The 27,880-nt window shown below is 35.8% G+C and overlaps 1 protein-coding gene across 8 annotated transcripts; it reads left to right on the top strand.

Moving 5' to 3' along the window:
• The first annotated feature begins 255 nt into the window (after positions 1-255).
• LOC306866028 (tropomyosin alpha-4 chain-like) lies at positions 256-26,350 on the top strand. Of its 8 annotated transcripts, none has more exons than XM_079410978.1 (9): positions 256-554; positions 2,329-2,454; positions 11,641-11,774; positions 12,097-12,214; positions 12,856-12,926; positions 14,163-14,238; positions 14,699-14,761; positions 16,109-16,178; positions 16,753-17,492. In XM_079410978.1, exons 1-9 carry the CDS (start codon positions 441-443, stop codon positions 16,833-16,835), a joined length of 855 nt encoding a protein of 284 aa, XP_079267104.1. In that variant the 5' UTR covers positions 256-440; the 3' UTR covers positions 16,836-17,492. The 8 variants fall into 8 exon arrangements, with proteins under 8 accessions (XP_079267104.1, XP_079267105.1, XP_079267102.1 ...); XM_079410979.1 differs by lacking the exon at positions 16,753-17,492 and adding an exon at positions 25,951-26,350 and having other exon boundaries at positions 283-554; XM_079410976.1 differs by lacking the exons at positions 14,163-14,238; positions 16,753-17,492 and adding exons at positions 13,504-13,579; positions 25,951-26,350 and having other exon boundaries at positions 283-554.
• The last annotated feature ends 1,530 nt before the right edge of the window (positions 26,351-27,880 follow it).

The raw sequence follows: 27,880 nt of genomic DNA, 5'->3' as shown, positions 1-27,880 counted from the left end.
ACTTTTAAGTCATAAGTCATATAGCATATCGTAGAGATGCTGCTCATAAAAATCATGATGAAATTTAAGTTAAAGATACTCTATAGACAGAGTGTTTAATGTACGATTACACCAGTAGTTGTTTTTTTTCCAGGGTGCTTGAATAATCCTGACCTCAGATCTTTTTAAGTATAACTGGAGAATGAGGATTCAGAGCCTCCCAAACATGGGCAAAATCACAGGGTCAAATGCTGAGCCCGTTCAGCAGAACGAATCAGAGCAGGGGGACGTCTCTCTCCCAGAGACTTTAGAGAAGTTTCCAAAAAAGACCAGCGTTTCTCTGGAGAGGATTCCAGTCGCCTCTCTGCTGTGCACTCAGCTTTGTCCGTCTCTGCCTCCACTCTCTGAACAAGTTCTCCTCTTTCTCCTCGGCTGCTAGCAGAAAACCCCACAATTCAACAATGGAGGCCATCAAGAAGAAAATGCAGATGCTGAAGCTAGACAAGGAGAATGCCATAGATCGCGCAGAACAGGCAGAGATAGACAAGAAAGGTGCTGAGGACAAATGCAAACAGGTAAATGGATTGAATTTGGTGAAGTGAAAACAGGTTATCAGACTAGACCTTTTTCTGTAGGTCCATCCATGTTTCTGTTGTTTTGCAACTGTGTCTAATTGAACTCTCTGTTAAACTGGGAAAAACCGACTATAAAAAAATATGAGGAAACTTGTGATATAAATATAAGTAAACCTTTTTGGTGTTTTTTTCCCCTGAGTACTAAGTACAGAAATTGTATCATTTGACCTTTCCTGCATATGTAGTGTGTATGAATCATCAGTAATCATCTGGTAAGTGTCATCAACTCCAAAAACTGATGATTAATCCCAGTTTATGGTCCAGCATCTCTGATGGGTTGAACTATTTTTAGTCTTGTTCCTTAAGACCCGTCAGTCAGGACTAACTGAAGTGTCCAATGCCAAATATAGTGGTGTAAATATATTAGTATATTTAAGTAGGTATACTCAATTACAGCCATTTGATTAAGAGGTCCAGGCTGACAGGAACAACATTTTCCACCGTTTGATTAAATGTGACACAAATAACAGCACAAAATCACTTTAGATTTATTTGTTGACCGTGATGAATGAATTATTCCTGTTGATCTTTCTTTGTCACTCTTGTCGTCCTCAAACATTAATAGGCAATGTCAGTTCTAACAGTTCTCCGTTTCACTAAAAGCCATCTTAACAAAGGCTTCTTCATTGAGGACACTTCATAATGGAAGTGCAGCTGGCTTTCCTTTGGGAAACAATTTTGTCAGAGCGTGTGGAATATAGTTTGTAGACATTAATTCCATTTAATTTTGAATCTCTGTAAATCTCATGTATTAGAATTGCACTGGTTCCTTTCTCCAAGTTTATATGCTTCTGGAACTGATTTAATGCACTTTTGGTTTTTAACAAAGATTAAATCACGTTATTTCTTGAAAGCCTGTTCTGATGGCCCAACTCCATCTATTCTTGTCCCGAGGCCTTTGTTACTGCACCCCTGTTGGTCACCACACATGCTGTCCTTGATCTTTTTTTGTCCCGCTCCACCTTCATGGAATTGTTCAATATAATAGGATCAAGGCTTTGTACCATCTGGAGCCACCGGGCTGCGTTTGACGCCAAAGCTGCGATGCTTCTCATAACTGTCCCGGTCCGTCAAACAGAATAAAGGGAAGGCATCTGTCATGTGTGCATTGCTTTGAAACTGTTCACTTGTTCCGTCATTCACTGTCGTTATTTTACACTTCTCAATTTATGAGCTGACCAAAGTGGGCTCTATTTTTGCAGCCGGCATTATCTCATTTCCATATGCAGCAGCCGACTGTCCCGCTGGCTCACAATAAATAGAGGCTGGTTTATGACACTAAGCTATGTGTGGTTAATGGGTGGTGGTTTATTTGTCGTGTGTTACACGTATGGGTGGGGGGTAACCAGCAGCTGCTGCAACTCTATGCTTTAACACAACTTTGCCGTCTCCCAATGCCCTCCCCAAACAGCCCACCTAAATGAGACAGTCAGTTATGAGCCAGGATTTACACATCATCATTTATCATCAGCATAGGAATGATGGACACATTACTTGACAAGTAATGATCTTCCAAAATATGGAGAAACTAAAGTTTCTAAAAGAATTTCTACCCTGACGTTGTCCTTCAGTCGGTCTTCTGTAGTAGCATTCAAATCAAGCATGGAGAACCTGCTCAAATAAATCCTTTTGAATAAAACTAGTCAAAACTGTTTCCTTTATGGCATCATTTGACTGTATTTTCAGTGCTTAATGTGTGTGTTTGTGTGTGTAGCTGGAAGAGGAGCTCTTGGGCCTGCAGAAGAAGCTGAAGGGTGTGGAGGACGAGCTGGACAAATACTCTGAATCACTGAAGGATGCTCAGGAGAAACTCGAGCAGGCCGAGAAGAAGGCCACAGACGTGAGTGACACAGATCATTAAACATTCAACACATCTCTCAGTCACACCTTGTTTGATATCTTATGTATGCACAATTATACACTACAGTACAAAATTCTGGGGTCAGTTGAAAGACGAATACTTCAGCAAGGATGCATTAATTCATCAAAAGTGATAGTAAAGACATTATAAAAGATTTCTATTTCAAATAAATGCTGTCCTTTTGAACTTTTTTTTCTGCAGCACAACTCTTTTCAACATTGATAATAATCAGAATTGTTTCTTGAGCAGCAAATCAGCATATAAAAATGATTTCTGAAGGATCATGTGACACTGAAGACTGGAGTAATGATGCTGAAAATACAGCTTTGATCACAGAAATAAATAACATTTTACAATATTCACATAGAAAACAGTTACTTTAAATTGTAAAAATATTTGATTCACCCAACTCAAATATGATTCACCCCAAAAAAATATGAATACAACACAATATAAAACCACCGGCGCCTCATTTGAAGTTTAAATATTTTGCATGAATCTCAAAAAGTCATATTTGAGTCATCTTTCACACCGTAATTAAAAGAAAAAATATATTTATTTGAAAATGAGGCCTATTTTAGGACCATCACTACCAGATCTGATATCCATGTTAATAATAATAACACATACATGCATACACACACACAATGTTTCACATTAGAACTGAGAATTGGGAGTGAGGAATGTGTTCAAACATAACATCTAGAAATGACAGGCAGAAGTCAGACATGTTCAGGAGCAGGAACGATCTGCACAGTGAGCATGCGTCCTCCTGTGGCCGCGGTCAGTATGAGATGTGAAGCGGTGGAGAGATCAGGCCGTTAATCGCTGACTGGGCCTGTCCTGTCGACAGCTGCTCTGTTGCTCGGGTGCCAAACCCACCCACAGTATCAGGTTCTGTAAACACTTCATAAACACTGTCAGCACCTCACAGCGTCCCACCACTTCATCAAAAACCCTGCATTTTCTACTTGATTCTGTCTGTTTCTTACAGTATCTGCCATGTTTCCAGGGTTTAACATGACCTTTGACCTTTCCACACTCACACTGTCAATTCATATAAATCTCAATATCCAGTACTCTTCCCCGATGACCAAAATACAAGCATGATATACTTTATCTACAATACAATATAAGTACAAAAGATACAAAAAATGGTACTTCCATGGTCTTAATATTATTTTTTATACCATGGTAGTACCACGGTATACTTTACCACATATTATCTAATACCTTTTCATAAATGTATTGAGAGCAGTACTGTAAGGTCTGCAGGGTTAAATATTAATAATTGTGCAATTGAGATCTAGTCTATGGATGGTTCAAACATTAGACGACTCTTGAAAATACACCAGTTACATATTTATCAAAAACATATTCATTAAAAAATATATATTCAATAATATTATAATTAATAAAAAATGCACACTATTAATTATTATAGAGGTATTTCTTTCTAGGTTGTTTAAAAGTGTAGATTAGTGTGTTTGATTTTGAAAGGACTGCTGTTTAATTTGCATCTGTACAGCACTTTTCCCCAATCAGCTTTACAGAAGATCAGTCCAACCCAATGATGTGACTGGCAATACAAAATCTCCATAAGATCATGTGTTTGGGACGTGGAGGAGAAACCTTTAGCCCGTCCTCCTCTGGCGTTACAATAAATGTACATATGCTAATATCAACTAGTTACAAGTGAAAAACAATTCCGCCACAGTAGAAATGTTTAATCAGGAAACTTCTGTAGTTGCTTTGCTTCCAGTTCTTACTCTGAGAGACGAGGCTCTTGACTGCGTGCTTCACTCGCTGCGTGTGTTCTGTATTTGCACCATTAATACGTGGCCAAAAAAGGAAAAACATCAGAGGAATGCAGTCATTTGTTTACAGTGAGGTGATGTCAGGATTTCCAGAGCTTCTGCTCAGAGTTTGATCGAATGGATTGGGCTAAGGACAGTAAACTCAGACGGGCCTGAGCAAACGTTTGAAACATCCTGTTTTATGATTGCAATTTGTTTGAAATTCATTGAGATCAAATGCACAATTTGGGTACAAATGATCTTGACAGATAGGTGACCAAGAATTCAATGGGCTGCAAGGAAATTTAAATCTGTATATTTATAAGCCATGTTGCTGTATGTCATCATTTTACTATTTTCTAACAAAACCTCTTAAAAACCTTTGCCTAGGGCTGGTTTAGACTTTTTTAACAAGGAAAAGGTCTTTCAGTATAATTGCACAAACATCCACCTTCAGCTTGTTTTTTTTACTGATTTTTATAAAGTAAACGTAAAAAATTATTTTTGTATTATTATTAATATTTCAAGATGAACACTTACTAGACTGAAACAACTTAGGTTTACTTGGTTATCGATATTTATTTACCACTTGAACCCATCTTTCATGGTGACTAAATACATGTTTTTAAATACAGAGATAGTATGTTAAAAGTGCATTTTACTTCATAATCATGGTGTCCCAAAATAGCACAGAGTACACTTAGATGTGCTTAAGTTTATCTTAAGAAGTACTAACAAATAAATTTTAGTGTGTTAAGTACAAAATTAGTGTGTGATAATAGAGCACTTTAAATACATTATGGAAGTGTGCTGTTTTTAACCTGGGTGGTGGACTTTTGCCTTGTCCAAACACCCACACTTGCGGTCTTGGCCACTTGAGAGAGCATACACGACAGGAAGTAAGTGCGCAAGACTGTCCCAGATCTTAAAAACACCAAAGCACAGTGCCCTTAATGCACACTAAATCCACACTCTCTCCAAAACTGCTCTGGAGCACTATTCCAGTCTTAGGGTATCCCATCATGCATCACGTTCTGGAAATAAATTGTGAGACTTTTTGCAGAGATCTCGTGAGAGGTCATGGAAACCTTTCCCTTGTAAGTTAAATATTAATATAATAGTTAGATATTACATATAATTGTGTTGCACGGTTTATTGGTGCAACGTATTAAGATGAGTAGTGGTTATTTGTACAATATTTTGTACAACATTTGCAATTGCTTTTTATCACTTAATTAGAAGCACAAATTAAATCGTGTCATGTTACAGGGACTACTGAACAGACATTTAGAAGGTGATTTTAAAATGCAAAGTCTTTAAAATAAAAATCAAGCTATGTAAACACTTGAATTCTTTACAACATTTATTTTCATAGACAGGGCTTAGCCTAAGACAGGATTAGGCCATAGTTCAATTAGGACATTTAAGTAATTTTCATAAACATGCTTTAGAAAAAATACAAATTACAAAATTAAAAAATTACAAAGGCACTGACATGTTTTAAGATCAGTCAGTGCAAGTTTCTTTCAGCTGAAACAGTTACATTTTAGTCTAGGACTAGGCTTAAGCCTTGTCTGTGAAACCGGGGGGTATAAGTGTGTCCCATCAGGTAATGAAGCGTTCGACACACACTTGTGGTCTTCACACTCACTTGGACACTTGGGCCAAATACAGGAAATATGTCATATTAGTAGTCAAGTGGTCAAGTGCAAAGACTGTGCAAATTGCACAGAAACAAAAGAAAGTGCAAATGCAAGGTTATGAAAGTTACCTCCACTTTTCTTACTTTCGAGAAGATATGAAAATCTATATTAAATCTTTATCTACCTCCTGTATCAAAAAGGCAACTAAAACTTTGAATGTATGCGTGGTTTTACTAAATAAATACCATGGTATTTGTAGTAAAGCTGCCTTGAAATGGCATATTGAAATGGTAACCTGCAAAAAAACATGGTTACCACACATTTACTATAGTAAAACCAACTTTAATTTTCATGAGGGATATCATAGTTTATTATCATATTTATGTTTATATATAGTATAGTAATATACATGCCTTGTACAACATTTAAAACTGAAAGTGGCCTGTAAGGAGATATTTCCTATTTCAAGCAATATACCAGCAGATTTTAGTCTGACAATAGCCTGTTTGGAAAAATCCAACTAAAATTATGTAGATTTTGAAATATGGCTGAGCAACATTTTAACTCGTGAAGTTAAGAATAAAAGGCTACCGTCAGGAATTATATTAGTGGCTCTTTAAAATGCAAACGTTGGTCATCTGAGTCACTCCTAGAAGAGTCCTCGCTGTCCAGAGTGTGTCTTCACCCGTGTAGCACGCTGTTTATTAAACCACTGCTTATTAAAATGATGAATTTAGTATTATATCAGCGTGAACTTGATCCTTCTCCCCAATTGACATGAAAAGAGTGACACCAGAAGATAAATATTCATCATTTTGCTTAGCTAAAAAATACGTAATTATTTTAGACAAATGATTGCACAGTTACATAATTAAAAAAAAATAAAGTTTTAGATATTGCACTAAATAATGTGATTTGTTTTCATTTTTTTATTAATAATTAATGACCTCTTGGGTGATTTTACTATATCTGATACTAAATTAAATAGTCTAAGCTTTCATTTTTGGTACACAATATTGTTGCTATCCATTATACATTTGCTTTGCAAATGTCTCGGGAGACTAGCGTAAATTGACCGACAGCCCCATCTGCTGTTTTTGGAAAAGAAAGTTGCTCAATTGCACGTGTGAGAAAATCAGTCCGCACGCATTTGTGAGAAAATCGGTCCGCACGCATTTGTGAGAAAATCAGTCCGCACGCATTTGTGAGAAAATCAGTCCGCACGCATTTGTGAGAAAATCAGTCCGCACGCATTTGTGAGAGAATCAGTCCGCACGCATTTGTGAGAAAATCAGCCTGCACGCATTTGTGAGAAAATCAGCCTGCACGCATTTGTGAGAAAATCAGCCTGCACGCATTTGTGAGAAAATCAGTCCGCACGCATTTGTGAGAAAATCAGTCCGCACGCATTTGTGAGAAAATCAGTCCGCACGCATTTGTGAGAAAATCAGCCCGCACGCATTTGTAAGAAAATCAGCCTGCACGCATTTGTGAGAAAATCAAGCCAAGTTTCCTCATAAAAAGGCAAATGAGTCTCACAGTTGTAACACACAATACATATATTTGTCCATACCTCTGCATCTTCTCTCAAATAGAGTTTTGTATTTGCAAATCACTTTGCGTTTGTTTGAAAGTCGAGTTTTTCTTTGCAAAATAGATTTAGTTTATTTGCAAAACACTGCATTTGTTTGATGAATATTGGCACAAAATTCGCTCCATACCGGTATCACCTGACAGGTGCGCTGCGCGTGCGCCGTCTGTAGCTCCAGCTCAGCCCCACGGATGCGTGCTTCCCTCGCGGTGCGAACAGAGCGTTCGCCGGCCGTCCACGCTACACTTTCCCGGGAGAATCCTACTTTAGACGAAGAAACTAAGGTGTTTGACCTGAACGGTGTCTGATAAAGGCAAGATCACTGGGATATAGCGATATCGCTGCTGCCCTGCCGTGTGGCGTTTATCACTATTAATACCGGACTCGGGATTTAGAGGCAATGGCCTCGGTAACGTCCATAGAAGCGGTGAAGAGGAAGATCCAGAGCCTGCAGCAGCAGGCGGACGACGCGGAGGACCGAGCAGAAGTGCTACAGAGGGAGGTGGACCTGGAGCGGCAGGCCAGGGAGAGAGTGAGTGACCACACAAACATTCATAAAGTGGATTTGAGGCTCGTATTCAGCCTGGACGCGGATTCTGGCCTCAGCAACTGCTACAGTGATGTTTTATCTCTTTATTTACGCTGTTCACTTCTTGTTAACCTTAAAGACATCCTATTCCCTGCAATATCAGTGTCCCTTTATTCCACACAAACCAGGCAGTCAGTTGTTTGTAGAAAAGGGGCCTATTGTAGGCCGTATGTAATGTCCTGGATGACTACAGTATCTTTTTTAATGGGTCATATATCTATTAGATGGGAAGGCAAATGTGTCCCTGGAGCACAAAACCAGTCATAAGTAGCACAGGTATATTTTTTAGCAATAGCCAACACTGTATGGGTCAAAATTATTGATGCCAAAAATCATTAGGATATTAAGTAAAGATCATGTTCCATAAAGATATTTAATAAATGTCCTACTGTAAATATATCAAAACTTAATTTTTGATTAGTAATATGCATTGCTAAGAACTTCATTTAGACAATTTAAAAGGTGATTTTCTAAATAATTAGATTTTTTTTTCCAAATATTGTGCGATCCTAACAAACCATACATCAATGGAAAGCTTACTTATTAAAATGACCCTTTGACTGGTTTTGTGGTCCGGGGTCACACATGTAAAACTAATGTTCCTCATGGTAGGCATCTGTAAAAGTGTTGTAGTGAGCGCTCTGACTTTGAGATGGTCTGTTTTCATTAAATCAAACATTAAGTTCACTTCAAAAACACATTATCCAAATATCAGTATCAGTTTAAGGTGAAACAGTGCAGAATTAGACATTATTGAGGTATGGTCTGGAGCACAGCAGCGAGCGAGAGCTCCTGTCCTGTCAGATGAACTTGAGCTAATGCGCTGGACGTGAGACGAGGATTAGGGTTTATATTGAGGACGGGTGATGTTGACGGCTTAAAGCATCTCTCACTTTAAAATCAAGCTCTTTCTGTGACATGGACCTGTGAATATGTGATGCGAGTGGTTAAATAAACAGGTGATCATGCGGTTGTAGTCCACCTGAATGCAGACACTTGAGTCCATCAGCCCACGGGCCCAGACTGAGTTAATCGTTTTGTGTCCTTGTCCTCCTGTAGATGTGTTGGTAGTTTACATGAAGATAAACATAGGATTGGAGAAAAGTTTAATGTGTTGTCCATCCCCTCAAGTTCATTTAAACAGTCTTATTTGAACTCCCATAGTACACATTAGCACTGCACTAGGAGATTTTTGAGTAAAATGAACAAAAATCAATAATTGAACAAGAACATTCATAAATGTTCAAAGCAGTTTCCTTGCTGTACCCCAGTTCACAATAGTAAGCTTATAATAATGATCAATAATTTAAGCTGTCAGGTCAGATTTCATGGGAAATGTCAGTTTTACATCATGAATTGTACTGTTGATTGACAACAACATAGCATTGTTCAGCTGACAAAACATCTTTCTAAAAAAAAAAAAAACCTTTCATTAGACCAAAACAGTTTTGAAAGTTGTGAAAATTAAAAACCATGCATGCGACACGAATGTGCAAATGACTTCTGTATGCAATTTCCTGCAAAATCTGTTCTGATAGCTCTACAATATAAATAATTTTTCTAGCTTTATCAAAGTGAAAGTAGACATGGTTTGGAACATGATTTTTTTCCTGCACTCTTTCATTAATAACATTTTTCTTGAGTGATGAGTAATCTGAAAGTAGTCGGAGATTGCTGAACCATTTATGATTTCTGAACCCAAGTTTAATTATAGTTTTCAGCATGTGACTTTATCTGAGCAATCACAAAAAGGTAATTAATGTGGTTTACTTTAAAACATATACAGTAGGTCAGAACAAAAGTGGCAGATATGTTACTTGTTCAGATGACTTTTTTACATTTTATTTCTATGTATGAAGTCATTTATTTGTTTGCCACCAGGCAAAGAAACCCCTCTATATGCTTTATGCCAGAGCTCTCTCTCTGGCCAACACTTTATTTAAATGTTATATTTCTAGTGAAGACTTTAATTCTGAATCCAGATTTGGTTTTAGATTTATAATAAATGACCTTATATGAGGTTTTCAGTTGTTCAGGCTATTTTCATATTTTAACCTTGCAATGAAAATAGCTCTAGAAGCTGGCATAGCTTTAACCCACAAACAAATTAGGCCACCTTTGTACTGAGCAGTGTCGTTTTACTCTATTATCACGAAGAACTTCTGTTCTGTTAACATAACGATATTAGAATGGCTGATTTTTGAATATTGTCTAATAGCTACAGACATGTTGTTTTGGGGCAATTCTTTAAAATGATAAACAGATGTTTATTCATGTTCATTGTGTGCTGTTTGGTGACATGATTAAATGCTCCCACATTTAAAGGGTTAACGTAGTGATAGCATTGCTAGCGTGTAGTTAACTATTAAAGCATTGGACAAACAGTTGATAGTGAGCTCAACCCTAGTGAACTTTGCATTTTTAAAGTTTAACTTTAAAGCCAGCAATGCATTCAGAGAGAATGTGTCCGATGGGAACTTCTGCTTTATAATTGCTAGTGAATGCATGAACTAATAAAATGTATAGCTTAAATGGAAATCAAGTTGCTTTGGATAAATGTAACAATTGTGGTTGCTTAACTGTTCCATCAATAGTTCTTGTAGAGTGTTTTAGTACAGTGTTCTGTCTGCATGATGGATATTTTTGCCGTACAATGGATATTAAAAAAGATTTAACATCTTTAAATACATTGTTAAAGTCTTAAAACACACTTAAATTAACAGAAGAGAGTTGTCTATTACTAGATACTAGAGTGAGTGGGAACAATTGTTGAATGTTTCCATTTAATTGAAAATCATTGTATTTCTGCTGGTTATATCGTAATATAGGCTTCTGTATAATATTAGAAAATAAATGGCATTATTACCAGTGTTATATAATATTAGCTTAAAAATACTAATGTTACATTTTCTGCATAGCATGCATTTCATATTAATTTTATAGCCTTCAATTTGCACATTGTTCTGAGGAGAACACTGGGTAGGATATGAGAACAACTTTTGTCAATAAAATACAGAAAATAAAAATTATTTGAGTTGTACTGATTGCAACAAAAGTCTACCTTTTTTTTTTTTTTTTCAAAATACCTACTTTTGAGGAAGCATGACAATATTTGTGGTTGGAGTCAAAAGTTCTTTATCTGGATGTTCTACATGTAATTTTGCACTAAAGGCCATTGCACACTGATTCTGACATTTTTGCATGCGTTTCTCCGTTTTTTCGTATTCCTCATCCTTTCCTATCGTATTCCTATCTAAATGCATGCTACTGATGCAAAAATGCAGAAAATCGCACCTGATCTGAATTTTTTTTGACAGACGAAGGTTTCGGAGACAGTGTGCTAACGTGATTGACACAACGTGAGGTCGTATTTATTTTTTAACGTGCGAAAATTTCGGACTCAGTGTGCAGTGACCTTTAATTGGACATTAATCTCAAGATTTTCACATTGCATGTTGCCATCACATTATCCAACATGTTCAAGGTCCTAATCACATTTGTCCTCCATGGCATGGTGTGCATTGACTGATTCTCCTGTGATGGCAGGCCGAGGCTGAGGTGGCGTCCCTGAACAGACGTATCCAGCTGGTAGAGGAGGAGTTGGATCGTGCCCAGGAGAGGCTCGCCACCGCGCTACAGAAGCTGGAGGAGGCAGAGAAAGCTGCGGATGAGAGCGAGAGGTGTGACCACAGCATCTTTAACACTTAAACTACACACCTGGGCTTTGTTCACGGGGCGGTTTTTTTATTTATTTGACACACATCCCTTTAGTTTTTTGTAATCAGAAAAAAAACCATGAAATGTATTTTTTCATACCTGTTTTAGGTAGTTTCAAATAGTTTTTTGTCATTCAAAAGACAAACTTTCCACACTGTAAAGGATCAGCCATCCGTCCAGAGTTTCATGAGTAAATACCTTAAACCTGTTGTGTTAAGACTTGCTGAGTTTGTCTGTTCATGGCATTTCTGAATGTAATCCTGACCGTGTGGTCTCTCCAAACAGAGGAATGAAGGTGATAGAGAACAGAGCAACAAAAGATGAGGAGAAGATGGAGATCCAGGAGATGCAGCTGAAGGAGGCCAAACACATCGCTGAGGAGGCTGACCGCAAATATGAGGAGGTGTGCATGTCAGCAGCCAGCCTCACATTATTAAATGACTGGAATTAATTTGAATCAGGCTTCTTATAAGTAGATGGAGTTATGGCCATGCATAAAAGTTCCAGAAACGTTCACAATGGTAGAATGGAAGACATGGAAAACATTATTATTTCTAGATTCAGAAAGACTCAGGATTCAGACAAAAGAAAAAGCCAAGTAAGCCCATAAACTTGCTGAGAATAACGAAGAAATCATTTCTTATATTTCATATTTATTCATTTAAAAGATATGTTTATACATAGCATTGACTTGTAGCCATTTCTTGCAGTTTGATAGATAGTATCATAGACACCCTGCATGTATATTCCAAGTTTCATATCCAGCTGCAATTTCTGTCAATCTGTCTGATTGAAATCAGAGGATATGCAAGCACTTCTACTGAAGAACAAACATGCTGCTTCCTTGATCAAATGGTCACAGAGTTATTATATTTTTTTTGTTTGTTGTTTTTTTGTGTGGAAGATGTCACCATACCTAATCCTGAATTTTCCTGCATTATTGTTTATTGGGGATTAACTTCCTCCTTCATAATTTGGCTTTACAGATCTGTGATATTTGTTATTTGACTGTAATTGGGTCTATTTGTGTGTGACTGACTGCAGGTGGCGCGTAAACTGGTGATTCTTGAGAGTGAGCTCGAGCGCTCTGAGGAGCGAGCTGAAGTGGCTGAGGCGTAAGTACATATAATGCACATTAAAAACTGTTTAGTTGAGACTGAACTCATAAATGAATAATAACATCAGTAACCTTGTGTGTTAACGGGGGATTCTGTAGTCATTGATATTTGATACTCATACTTTAATTTCAGTAATAACGGAGCATATTCCTGGATGCTAAAAGTGTAGGCTAGCACTAACATCATGTAAACATGAACGAGCTTAATCCCAATTCCTTGCCACAAATGTGTTGATTGTATTAATTGACTCAGAAACGATGGGTGGAATATGTATACGCGATGGTAAAAAAAGTGCGTTATGTTTGCATGAATAACTGTGTTTAATATGCATGTCTGTGTTACCTAAAACAAATTACAAAGCTACATTCAGCAAACTTATTTCCAGGATTCTTTCTGCTGCAAATGCTTTTTATTTTAGTAAAATAACAGTAGAGTTCTCAGGATTATTTAACAACAGCAAGGTTTCTGATTGTCCATTCTCCTTGTGTTCAAAATGCATGATCCTTTGCTCCTTATCCTGTGACTCCCCCATTACCTCCCCCTTCCCCCACTGGCCCGTTTTGGACTAACCCAGTCGAGTCAGGCAGCTGGAGGAGGAACTTAAACTCATGGACCAGAATTTGAAATCCATGATGGCCGGAGAGGAAAAGGTACTGCCGAGAGACTGATGTCGCACGTTAACTCCGGCGTCTCTTGACCTGTCCTCTCTTTCGGAGATCTGTGTCCTCCTGTGCTGCTCTTCTCGGCTCTCTCCCTGTGCAGATAAACGCATCTTTTGCAAAAGAAAAAGAGACCTCAACTAGAACCTTGGGGAATACCACACTTTAATACTGCTGTTACTTAACAAGCACCTTGGAAAATATTTGGTTTTAGTTATTTTATTTATTATTATTTTTTAATACTATTATTATTCAGTTTATTTGTATTATTATTTTTTTATTATTAATTATTAGTTTATTATTAAAGTAGCCAGTCCTCAGGTGCCGTTATATTTTGCATTGCTTTTCTTAAGAAATTGTTTCGTGAATAACATGTAAAGGTATTTAAAGTGCCTGATGTGCTTGAAACTTTGAATGGCTCTAACATTCAGCCAAAATTAAGGGGAATGACCTCATTGTTTCATTTAGGTTGGGGTCTCTTTAGCTTAAACCGCTGCCTTTCCTATCTTCTCAAAGTGCTGTCTCTCTCCTCTCCTTTGCCCTTTCTTTTCCTGCATCGCTTGCTGTGGTACAGCAAATCTGGTGACCTAGAGGAAGAATTGAAAAATGTCACCAACAATTTGAAGTCCCTTGAGGCACAGGCTGAGAAGGTAGGCAGAGCCCTGGTGTTTGTTGCAGTGAAAAGTCCAAATGCCCTGCTATTCATTTTCAAGTCAGACTGAAACTTAAAAATGCGATTCCCCTTAAAGCAGTGTTGTATATAGGGGGAGATTAGCCAATCAAGTCAATTATTCCCTTGGTTGAGTAAAATAGCTTTCTCATACTCCCAGTCTCCATAGACTTCACTGCCATCTCTCTTCTGCCAGTACTATGCAATCGTCTTCTTCATATGCATTTTAAAATACATTTTCAGTATTTCAGTACATTTTAGTATTCTTCAGTGAGTCTTTTTAGCCTGTAAAGAGTTCTTAAATACTAAATGGTATGTAAATAAAACCTTTCTTTTATGTTCAAAGGCATAATTATTGCACAGATTCAGTTTCAATTTCAGTTTGTCTTCACACAATGATAGCTGTGGCATCAATGATTCATTTTTGATTTATTCCCCAGTACTCCACAAAGGAAGACAAATATGAAGAGGAAATCCGAGTACTCACTGACAAGCTCAAAGAGGTGAGTTTATGAAAATGCAGCACAACTGCTTCTCTCTGTCAGCTATAAACTCAAGCCATTTGACTCATTAAAATTGAAACTGCATTATTATACACTGTTATGGGAGCCTTAATAGCTCCATGTTAAAGCTAACAGAATCCAGATTAAACAGCTTTGACCATAGAAACTGAAGTAATGTGGTAAACTGTAAAAGATGATCGTGCATAAATAGCCTACAAGCTTTTCAGTCCACACAGCGCTACCCTTACAGAAATAATGCTAATAACTAAGAGTTTTATTTTTTGTTATCGAACACGGGCAAACACTGTTTTCTTATCATGGGTTTCAATGGCACATGTTCAGTTACAGACTGAAGTCTTATCATTTGTGTAACCAGAACTGATTTGGTAGGTTATTGATTGCTAGAGGTTTTATATATGGATACAGTTTTATGACTGGGGTTGTTAGTCTGGTTGTTGAGTGAACACGACAGTTCAGTTTTGATAATATTGTCACAGATTATGTTTAATTAAATACTAAAAAACCATATATGGATGTATGTATATGTATGGGTGTGTGTGTGTATATATATTTATCTAATATATTTAATTTATTTTTATATATATATTTTTTTATATATATATTTATTTCACTATATATATATATATATATATATATATATATATATATATATACTTTATTTATTTTATATATATATATATATTTTGTTTTATTATATATATACACTTTATTTATTATATATATATATATATATATACTTTATTTATTTTATATATATATATTTTTTTATTATATATATATATATATATATATATATATATATATATTACACACTTTATTTATTATATATATATATATATATATATATATATATATATATAATTTTTTTTTTTATATATATATATATTTATTTATTTATTTTTTTTATTATTATATATATACACTTTATTTATTATATATATATATATATATATATATATCCGTGAAATGTTGAACTTTATCTCAGTGATAAAAAAAAAAAGATCTTTATCTCTGGCCAAAGATAGGATGCATTTGCATGTTTAGTTTCACTTGATTGTAGGTTCAGTCACTTCATCCAGCGCTCTTTATGTTCTCTGTCTTCTAAAGTTTCCCTTTGTTTCATTGAGTGAGAAACCCCTTCAAACAATTCAGTGTGTAAAAATAAATAATTCAGACTGATTAACAAAACAATTCAGGCCATTTTGCCAACCATTTGATCAGCTCATTGATCGTCATTACGCATGTGACTAAGTATAATAGCGCAGTTGTTCATGTAATATTTCTGAAGTATTCATTTTGAGAAAATGTTGTTTTTCTTTTCTCCAGGCTGAAACACGTGCTGAGTTTGCTGAGAGGTCAGTGGCGAAGCTTGAGAAGACCATTGATGATTTAGAAGGTACATCTTCAGGATTTGTTCTGTTGCCTGTAAAGAGTGACTGCACTAATGACAAAATAACAGGAATCTACTTGTGTGTTACCAGTTCTGCTGCCTCACTCGTTCTAATTATAACCTCTCCCATGTTTTGTAAACCAAAATGATTCATAGAAAAGCGTTTTGCATGATCAGATAGAGGCGGATGTCATATACTAATGTTGCTTGAAGCGTCGTAGGTGCTGTGTGCGTTTCCTACAGATGGATCTTGTGTGTTTTGATGGACTGAAACTGCATGTCATCTGTTTTTGGTGAGGTGACTCTGACACCTTAGATGTTGAGGGAATAAGTAGACGACACGTGAGAGCATGTATCATGGGTTTCATTTCAGAGAGACTGATCTTTGAGTGAGCTTGAAAAATATGCTTGAGCTACGGTTTTCTAACCAAGATTGCTTGTTGTTCAGACATTGCAGTGAAACAACTGTGATAGTTGAAATTGGTCCTCCATCTCATGGTATTATTTTGTCTCTTTCTGCTGCTTGTTTCGTTCTGTCCATCTCGTGTGTGTCTGTGTTCTCCTCTGGGACGACGTACAGATGAGGTGTACGCTCAGAAACTGAAGGGTAAAGCCCTCAGCGAGGAGCTGGATCTGGCTCTAAACGACATGACAACCCTGTAAACGCTCTCTCAGTCTCCTCCTCATCCTTCTCTTCCGTGTTCTGTCTGTTTTTCTCCATGTGACTGTGAATCGGACATCAGGCATTGTTGTTCAGTCTGATTTGATGGCTGCGGCTCCAGTTTTGTGTCGTGTCTTTGTGATCTGTAATGGAACGGTCAGCATTGTGTGTTGTTCTGTCCATTCTGAGGTTCTTGATAAGCCGATGTTTAGCTGAGTGACTTCCATAATGTTGACGCTTCCACTGCAGCATCTGTGTCATACGTGCTCGCCGCTACTTTACTTTATCCTGCTGCTGTAATAAATGTAAAAATGTCTTCCTTCTGTTTCTTGATTTCTGTATTTATTTTGCATTATCACAGATTTGTCATCCATTTTATGCTGTGAATCATTCAGGTTGTGAAGAATAGATGTTGAGTGAATCAGTCTGAATCCAATCTTTGTGCAAACTAATGCATAAGCGCACAAGAACAGACCCTGTGAACAGCAGGCAGAGCTACCATTGTTTCAGGGAGGTTGCATGTAATCAAAGAAATATATCACTCACATGAGACTAGAGATTGACAATCTATTCCACACCCCTATTGGGAAAAAAAGTAGTTTTTTTTTTTTTAAACCGTACTTATATAATAATATCAGTAAAAGAGCATTTTTAAATTGTTACATTTCAAGGGTTGTTTGTTATTAGGAAAATCTCTCTCACAATATTTTTTCCAACAGACTATGAACAAGTGTTTCTGAATTCTCCACTGTGTTGTGCACTCCTATATCAGGCAGTGCAGCGATTGATCAAAGCCAGTTTTTCATATTAATTACAATGAATGCTAAAGTCAGAAAATACTTTGTCAATTCAGATGTGAAAGCTTGATCAACGGATCTCCTTCAACATACTTACGTTCATTCTCTAGCATTGCTCTGATGGTGACAAACCTCAATACTTTAATGCAGCAATAGAGTTACTGTCAAATATGGGTGCCATTAAACTTAAACTGACTTGCTCGGTGAGATTTTGTGGACCAAAGTAGCTTTCTGTGATTTCAACTTCAGTTTCAAACCTAGAATATTGAAATGATTTTTCAAACAATAATTTTTTTCATAAGTTCAGATGTCTGGACAATTAGTTTTTTTTTTTATTCACATCAGATTTGAATTTCCTATTGATTTAAGCAAATTGCATGTGTTTTGGCACATGTGCAAATAAGTAAGTGCAATTGTGTAAAATTTGCACAGTAGTAACTAAATGCAAATGGCTTGTTGATGAAAACTGATGAGTTGATTCTCAGTGAAATTGTCAAACTCTTCACGACTTTTAAGCATTCTTCCATCATGTGAGCCAAAATGATCCATTCATTTATCAAAATCTATCAGACCTATCAAATCTATCTATAAAAGTGTGTAAATTCCATAAATATCAGACATGGGATGGTTGTAATGTCTGCTAAGTTTGCAAAGGGGCACAAAGTTTCCTGAAATGGAAAATTTTGTTCACTTTTTTTGTAAACTTTTCGGGAAAAAAAAAGTTTCCAGAAATTCCCTGGAAGATTTCTGCCCCGTTTCAACCCTACTTGCCATCAGTACCGTTTCTAGACATAGGTCAAGTCAAGTCACCTTTATTTATATAGCGCTTTTAACAATACAGATTGTGTCAAAGCACTTAACAGTAGTGTTGGGAAAGTTACTTTTAAAAGTAATGCATTACAATATTGCGTTACTCCCTGAAAAAGTAACTAATTACGTTACTTAGCTACTTTTTATGGAAAGTAATGCGTTACGTTACTTTTGCGTTACTTTTTAAATATGAGCAGGGCTTGATTGTTTTTAATACAAAAAGTTCTAATTATAGCAAATGTAAAAGCCCTTTCACACCAAAAAGTGTCATGAATAAACCTCAGGCTGAAGGAAGAGTAAATTCACGTCTGTACAGTAGAGCGCAGGAGAAGAAGGTTCAACACTCTTCGGCAATAAAAAAACAATGAAGCACAATTGTTAAAGTCATTTTTGCTTATTAGTATGGTTGAACTGGATCATCAAAGGTCAGCAGCAAAGACATTGGTTAGTAAAATGGGATTAGATACATCTGTGTTGTTTAACATATCTAATTATTGCAGGTTTGCGTCATATTCTGAGTTTGCATTCATTTAATTAATTTTGATGAATAATAAATCTGTTTTCTGCGAGTGGGATGAATTAATGCACATTCACATTTAGTCTAGATCTACAGTAACATGTTCACACAGCACACTGTCAGTCAATAAATGGGAAAAAAAGTAACTGGCGTAACTTTTTTGAAAACGTAACTCAGATATTTTCTTGTAAATGAAAAAGTTATGCGTTCCTTTGCTAGTTACTTGAAAAAATATTATAAATATAAATATTATTATTATTATATAAATAAATATTATTACGTAACTCGCGTTACTTGTAATGCGTTACCCCCAACACTGCTTAACAGTATCAAATTGGAGGACACTTCATTTCCAGCGATATCGTCGACCTGATTGCAAAGACACTATTTAAACTGAACTGAGCTGGATGATGACATCACTGAATTCAATAATGAAATGCCTTTAACTGTAAATCTTTTTTTTAATCTTTTCATTTACATTATTGACACACTATTTTCCTCTTTTGATATTGTGCAGTTGCTTTGACACAATTTACATTGTAAAAAGCGCTATATAAATAAAGGTGACTTGACTTGATAGTGTCAGTAATGTATAATAAGATTAAACACTCAATTTTCAGTTAAAGGAATTAATTATAATTATTATAGAAATAATAATTAATTATTGAATTCAGAGATGTCATTGTCTAGCTCAGTTTAGTTTAAATGGTATCTGCGAAATCAAATTGATGATAATCACTAGAAATGAAGTGTCCCCACCTGAGCAAGCCAGAGGCGACAGCAGCAAGGAACCAAAACTCCATCGGTGACAGAATGGAGAAAAAAACCTTGGGAGAAACCAGACTCAGTCGGGGGGCAGTTCTCCTCTGGCCAGGATATTATTGTTTAATTATTGTTTTAATAATTTTTTATATTGTTGCAATTTCTAACAAAAATAGTATTATGTAGTTAGGTATTTTATTATATTTTGTTTTATTTTTAGTTTTATTGTATTTAAGTCGAGGTCTTCACTGGGGATCTGTCTCCGGGGCTCATCCAGGTGTCCTCCGCCGACGATCAGGGACACATACATCATCTCCCGGCACTGATCCACCATCTGATCCGGACACGGACTGAGAAACAGAATAGAAACAGACAAATATTAGCGTAGATGCCATTCTTCTTACGATGTAACGAGTACATCATGTGTTATGGGGAGTGTTCCCGGTTCCGGTTGATCTAATTAATGCAGCCAAACAATCCTTTAACGGATTTGAATAATAGAAGTGTATTAGTGTGTTATGTGTAAACCAGGTTAAAGAAATGTGTCTTTAATCTAGATTTAAACTGACAGAGTGTGTCTGCCTCCCGAACAGTGTTAGGTAGATTGTTCCAGAGTTTGGGTGCTAAATAGGAAAAGGATCTGCCGCCCGCAGTCGATTTTGATATTCTAGGTATTATCAAACGGCCAGAGTTTTGAGAACGCAGCTGACGTGGAGGACTATAATGTGATAAGAGCTCGCTCAAGTACTGAGGACCTAAGCCATTCAGGGCTTTATAAGTAATTAACAAGATTTAAAGATCTATACGATGTTTGATAGGGAGCCAATGCAGTGTTAACAGAACCGGTCAGACTGTTTTCTTTGATCTTCTTTAAGCGTAAAGGAGCAACTGTATCCAAAGTGCTAGAAAAGAGAGAGTCCATAGTTTCTGTTACATCATCATGTTTTTCTGCGCTGTTGGATATTCTGAGGAATTGAGAAATCAGGAAGATTACTTACAAAGCAGTCTTTTGTGGTAGAAGTGATGGTTCTACCATACTTGTAACAAGGAGTAGAATTTACAGTTTTAGCTATATGGAGTTTACACAAGACTAGATAATGATCTGAGATATCATCGCTTTGCTGCAGAATTTCAACACCACTAACATCAATTCCATGTGACAGTATTACATCTAGAGTATGATTTCGACAATGAGTAGGTCCGGAAACGTGTTGTCTAACCCTAATAGGGTTCAGAATGTCTATGAATGCTGATCCTAATGCATCTTTTTCATTATCGACATGGATATTAAAATTGCCAACAATTAAGACTTTATCTGCAGCCAGTACTAACTCAGATAGAAAATCAGCAAATTCTTTAATAAAGTCTGTGTGGTGCCCTGGTGGCCTGTATACAGTAGCCAGTTCAAACATCACAGGGGATTTATCACTAACACGTGTTTCTCTAGATAATGTTATACGCAGCACCATAACTTCAAACGAGTTATACTTAAAGCCTGCCCTCCGGGAAATACTGAGAATATTGCTATAAATTGTAGCAACACCTCCCCCTTTACCTTTTGGACGTGGCTCATTTTTATAGCAGTAATCTTGGGGGGTGGACTCATTTAAAGTAATGTATTCATCTGGTTTTAGCCATGTTTCTGTCAAACAGAGCAAATCTAGGTTATGATCATTGATCAAATCATTTACAAAAAGTGCTTTTGTAGAAAGGGACCTGATATTCAGTAAGCCAAGTTTTATCAATTGTTTCTCTGTATTGTAAACATTGTTTATTTGTTGAACATCAATTAAATTGTTACTCTTAATTTGGTTTGGACGTTTTCTGTATTTTCTAGTTCGGAGAACAGACACAGTCTCTATAGTGTGCAAGCTAGGCGGTTGCCTAGGGCGCCACCAGCTGAAGGGGGTGCCAGTGAGAGCACATACTGGTGCTACATTTTAGCAGGGTTGTGATAAAGAGAGGCATGTCCACCCTGAAATATGATTGCCGCCCTCACTGGTTCCCCAACATCATTGGGCTAGAGTGCTGTCATTCTGACTATGCCTGTATGCCATTGGACCAGAGCACTGTCAGTTGCTGCCTCTGATTGTTTCATGCAAAATTTGCATTTGGAGCGCTCAACAATGCCATTAGATCAATGGGTTCTGTCAGTGATTTGGCAAGGTAAGGCTCTTCTTTTTTTTTTTTTTTTTTGCCATGCAATCAAGCTAAGTTCAAAGTCCAGTTTAAAATATTGGTACAGTAAAAAGTGTACGAAATCAGTATTTGTGGCAGTCGAGAAATCATGTTGTGAAATTGGTCCAAAAGGTGTGTTTTTGCACCAATGCATTGTTAAAGGATCAGTGTGTTGCATAATATTCCCATATAAAACTTTAACAGGCAATTAAAAAATATTGTTGTAAAATTTGCTAATTCACAAGATCAATACATCCTTTATACAACCGCTTTGTCGAATTTAATGCATCCTTACGGAAGTGTCGAAATGCTGAATCAATTCATTTGCTTCCAACAGAGTTTATTGGGAGCAGCGTCATACACATAAGAGGGCAGAGGGCATCACGTTATTTAAAGGGATAGTTCAATGAGTAATAAAGGAACAAGTAGAGGCATTCTGATTACTTTTATGCCACTGATCAGGCTTTTATATGTAGTTTGGGGTAACGGGGTTTTATAGGTTTATTATTTTACTGAAATAATAATGCAATAACTGAAATAACAACAACAAAACAACTGGACAAAAAACAGATAAAGACAAAAAGTAGCCAATGATAATATCTAAACAAATCCAAATGTAATAATTAATTTGTGTGATGACAATTTCTTAGCAACTAGGGATTGTTACATATAGCTATCCAGTGGCTATAATGGTATTACAGATAATAAATTGTGCAAAATGTTTATCTTAACAGTCAATTTACAAATAATGCGTTCAGATTTGTGGAACTCACAATGTGCTGAATCTCATACTATAAGAAATATATACTGTGTATATATAACCTATATACAAATATAATTTGGAAATGTATCAATATTGTTATTTAAGATTTGAGTGTTTACATAATCAGTTTTATGTTATTTTGTATGTAATCCTAAACTATCTTGTTTGGGAGTGGGAGTTGAATGGGGAATCTTGCCATTCAACCAAGTTTGGAAGCATATACAGTGTGTGTATATATATATATATATATATATATATATATATATATATATATATATATAGTTTGTTCATTTATCTGTAGAAATGCTGCGTGTAAACTGAACATTCACAGTTGCTTGATGTGGAAGAGCAATAGGAGGATGCGTAAGAATGTGTGGTGTAAGGGGAAGACAGCAGTGTACAAAAATGAATAAGCAATAGTCAAATTTCAGTTTACATGTAACACATTTCTACAAAAGTAAATGTGCTGTATAAATAAAAATTTTCTTTTTCTTTTTGTGTACTACAGTGTTGATTTTTCCCAATACAAATACAAAACTGACATTCTTGTATATTATAGAAATCTGTCAACAAAAAGGTCTGTCAAAAGAGTAGAAAAAAATGCATATAACAAATATGAAATGAAATTGCATATAATATTTCCATGCTGAAAAAAAAAACATCTAAACATTTTGACCAGTGTGGTTCACATGATGACAAAAACACTTTTTATTGTGGTGGCATTGACCAAGTCACTGACACAATAACTAGGTTTTGAAGCATGAATAAAATGTTTTGGGTGAGTTTCTACCTTTTGTAGACATGCGATAGGGCTCTCATGTTTCAGCAAACCGCTTTGACAATTGCTCACAGTTTAGAGATTAAGACTGAATTGAAGTAAAAACAAACTGTAAAAATATACACAACTGGAGGTGTTCCAGAAAGCAGGTTTAACTAACCCGAGTAAGTTAACTCTGAGTAAGCTGTTAACTGCTGGTTCCAAAAACCAAGGTCATTTTGTGGGTACTGTATGTTAGTAATTATAGCAACTTACTCTGTGAAACCTAACCTGTTCCAGAGGGTTTGTTTATTTCAGGTAAACGTCTCCGCATCAGAAGTATTTGTATGTGACAGCACAGATTACGTATGATATTAACATTGTGACATGCAGCAATCCTATATAATATGAAATTATTATACTAAAAAATGCAACTATAATGTGTTTTATAACTATAATGTGCACAGTTATAACGTGTCCTATAACAAAAAAATAAACTCTGCTCACCTTATCAGAAAATAAAAAGCAAAATGATTAAACTAAAAATCTTTGTGAGCACAGGACTGGTTTATAATTCTTGTTGAAAAAGTATCAGATGTTTTTTTTTCAGCCGCAGTTGCTACATTAAAGTAGCTGCAAATTGATAAATGTTTTTACGTCTCCTGTTATGAAAATTTTAGCATTCATGTTTCTTGGCTACAACTTCTAAATGATGCTATAGTTATTATTTATTATTTTACAGAAACTATTTTGTTGTACTGTCATCATAATCCTAATCAGGAGTGACCCCTGCATCAAAACCCCAGATTTAGTAATTGGCTGTTCTTGGAATCTCTATTCTATATTTGTGTCCCTGCAGCACAAAAGCAGTCATGAGTAGCACAGGTATATTTGTAGCAATAGCCAACAATACATTGTATGGGTTAAAATTATAAATTTTTCTTTTATGTCAAAAATCATTAGGCTATTAAGTAAGGATCATGTTCCATAAAGATATTTTGTAAATTTCCTACCGTAAATATATCTAAACTTAAATGTTGGTTAGTAATAAGCATTGCTAAGAACTTCATTTGAACAACTTTAAAGGAGATTTTCTCAATATTTAGATTTTTTTGCACCCTCAAATTCCAGATTTTCAAATAGTTGTATCTCAGCCAAATATCGTCCTATCATAACAAACCATACATCAATGGAAAGATTATTTATTCAGCTTCAACTCATTCATTGCTTCAACTTCTGTATTTTTATCCAAATATTGCATACAAATGCTGGATGAAAGCATCAAGATGTGAACAACATTTTCAAAATGTGCATAAAAAAACTTGCTTGAGGTTTTTATTTTGTTGTTGCTGAATATTCATAAATTCTGAAATATATATATATTTACAGAATAAGTTCATAGACGAGCTCACAGTCGTGTTCTTGGTCTGAAACGACTGCTGTTTCTATTTTGCATCATTACCCCAGCAGAAACTATTTTGTTGTACTGTTGCAAGATTCCTGTTTTGTTTTTTTTTTCTCCTGTCACATAAATTTGTAACTTTGAGTTGCTTGTGTTGTTGACAGCTTCTTTAATATGCTCTGGCTTTATTAAATATTGAATGCTTCCACAAACTGCAGATGGTTAAAAAACATAGCTTCTTGTTGATAGCTGGTTTGACAGAAGAACAAAACCTTGATAAACTCATAAAAGGTGCTGATAAATGGAATATGGAAACATTGACATTGAAGGAGTAACACATTACAAGTAACGCAAGTTGTATAATCAGAACTTTTTTTAAGTAACTACTAAAGTGTAATGCATTACTTTTAAATTTAGAATGAATTGCCTGAGTTACCTTTTTCATAGAAGTAACGCCAGTTACTTTGTTTTCCCATTTATTGACTCTCCTGTCCCTGTGTTGAGCGAAATCGAGTGCACTTCCTTCAGCCTGAGGTTTATTCATTTCACTTTAGGTTTAAAAGGGCCCTCACAGCTGACAAAAATATAACTTTTGGGTTTTTGTTATTAATAAACAAACAAGCAAGCTCAGCCCAGGTGACAAAAACAATGCAAAAGTAGCATAATGCATTACTTTCCATAAAAAGTAACTAAGTAATGCAATTAGTTAGTTTTTCATGGAGTAACGCAATATTGTAATGCATTACTTTTCTTTTAAAAGTAACTTTCCCCAACACTCTGTGTAATCAAACCTGACACGAGTGGCCTTCCCAAAACAAGGCTTGCACTTTTCCCACTGGCAGACTCGGCACTGTACCAAAATCTCCTAAAAATGCTGTCAAAAAGAAGCATAAATACAAATCTACCAAGACTGCATCAATAGAAAAACAATCTGTTGTTCTTATGCTAATTTATTTTCTACATACAATATTTGAAAGAATCTGATAACAATCATTCCCATCATTTTCATAGTTTTTAATATTATGATTGTCAAGATATGTTTGCCTGCTCTTTTTATGTGCTGCTTGATTTTTTTAAAAGTTGTAAAGTATGGCTGTCTCACCAAATCTCTTCTTGTTCTCACATCACCAGAGAAACTGGCCCAAGCCAAAGAGGAGAATCTGAACATGCACCAAGTGCTTGACCAGACCCTTCTGGAGCTCAACAATTTATAAAGACGGAGTCTCACAACACACTAAGCTTTCCTGCAGGGCCTGACGCTGCTCTTTGCTTTGATAAGTGAATGTCTTAGAGTCACACACTTGCCATTTTCTTTCCAAACAGCCCGATGCAAACATTGTCTTGCAATAATAGGGAAGCCAGCAGAATGTTAAACAAATGATCAACCTGGATTTGTAGTATTTGTAAGAAATCCATTGTGACCTTCTAATTTGATTTATTCTAAATGTCATGTTTACTACAAATGTAGTTTTTTGACCTCAACTGAAAAAAAATAAAAAATCCTGTAATTCTCAATTTTGGATTTAATCCATATACTAACAATTTAAAGGCAAGATTTTGTACAATGAAATCACTTTTGAGGTTACTATTGTTTTAAAGTATTTTCATTGACTTGTACCAAAATGCACAGCTGTGATTGTAACTAATATCACCTGCAAAATTGTAATATGAATGTTTCCGTATGCAGTGCTGCAAACTTGTGGCCTTTCCATGAAATTCGCTGCTCCGAATGCAACATGCGGATCTCATGTCCTGCTCACAAGCAAGAGGGTCCAAATGAATTTGTGCTGATTAAAATGTTGTGAAATGGAAACAGTAGGCAACACTAAAACATCTGTGATAATTATATAAAATTGGACCTGTAAGACATGGCTTATGCTTTTGATAACTCCTGCAAATGCTTGCAATCATTTCTTCTGTCTATTTGACAGATCTGACCAAATCTGTGAAGAATAACGTACTCAAGGTGATGATGATAATAATAATGATACTAATTATGGGGTTGGATGAGATTGCTGAATCTGTTATTATTTCTGTGTTATATATGTGAAGGAATGCAGTGGATTTGATTAATTAGGGAAAATATTTTTTACATTGTTTAAAACTGTCTAACTCCCTCTAATGCAAATCACTAGTAAATCCTAGAAACAAACTTGGTATATAAAAGGGATAACATTTAGATCATTCTTGCACAAAATTTTAAATAATTCCTGCAATTTTTATGCATCACCTGTTTATGTATCCTATGCAGTTGTTTGAGCTATTTCATTAAAATTATTAAAATATTGAAAACAGAATTTTGCCTTTTTATTGAAAAATCATCTTCTTAAGAAGTTTGACAATAACTGTTAAGAGTGGCGTCAGATTAAAAGACTGAATTTTAACAGTATATCAAGTGACTTTACGCTGTGAATGTGTATTTGTCTCTTGCCAGAGTAAAGGTTTATGCTTTAGTGAGAAAAAGTCCGTTGTGCTTCTGCTGCTTTATTTATTAGTCATTTTGGTGTAAGAAACCCCTTTAAAATGCCATTCATTTCAGTTTTTCCTTTTTAATAAATTAAACTTAGGACAATGTGTGTTTCTGTGATAATGGGGTATGGAAAATTAGCATAAGACTGCAACATAAAATACATGAAACAAAAAATAATTTGGTCTCAGTACTTTCTGAATGCACTTTCTAATTATCCAAGGTGACTTGTATTGCATTCAGAGTCTAGATTTGATCAGTTCGTGCATTCCCTGTCAATCAAGGCCATGCTCTGCTGTTGTATTATTGATAACAGACTCCAGAGAATCTTTCTGAACTATTTTGTTCTGACCAGCAGAGCAGCTTTGGACTAGTTTGCCAAAGTAGGATTCACCACATAATGTATGGTTGAGACCCTAAATGTGTTTACCTTTATTGTAGCACCTCCTATTGGCCATTTAAGGTGAGTCTTTGTGTCTAATTAGCAAGCAATAGCACCAACATCCAACTCTCCAGGTCTTATATTTGGCCTGCACTGCAATTCAAATTATAATTCCACTCACTGCTCTAGATTTAGGGTAGATTGGGCTAATA

Source organism: Barbus barbus (assembly GCF_936440315.1).
Source record: "Barbus barbus genome assembly, chromosome: 47".
Classification (NCBI taxonomy): domain Eukaryota; kingdom Metazoa; phylum Chordata; class Actinopteri; order Cypriniformes; family Cyprinidae; genus Barbus; species Barbus barbus.
This window is presented reverse-complemented; position numbering and strand designations above follow the sequence as displayed.

Bases quoted from the DNA above. Each gene is read 5' to 3' on its own strand.
- LOC306866028 (XM_079410979.1), top strand. From the start codon at position 441: ATGGAGGCCATCAAGAAGAAAATGCAGATGCTGAAGCTAGACAAGGAG. The intron at 14,239-14,698 runs GTAGGCAGAGCC...TTTATTCCCCAG, and splicing joins TTGAGGCACAGGCTGAGAAG to TACTCCACAAAGGAAGACAA. The intron at 14,762-16,108 runs GTGAGTTTATGA...TCTTTTCTCCAG, and splicing joins TCACTGACAAGCTCAAAGAG to GCTGAAACACGTGCTGAGTT.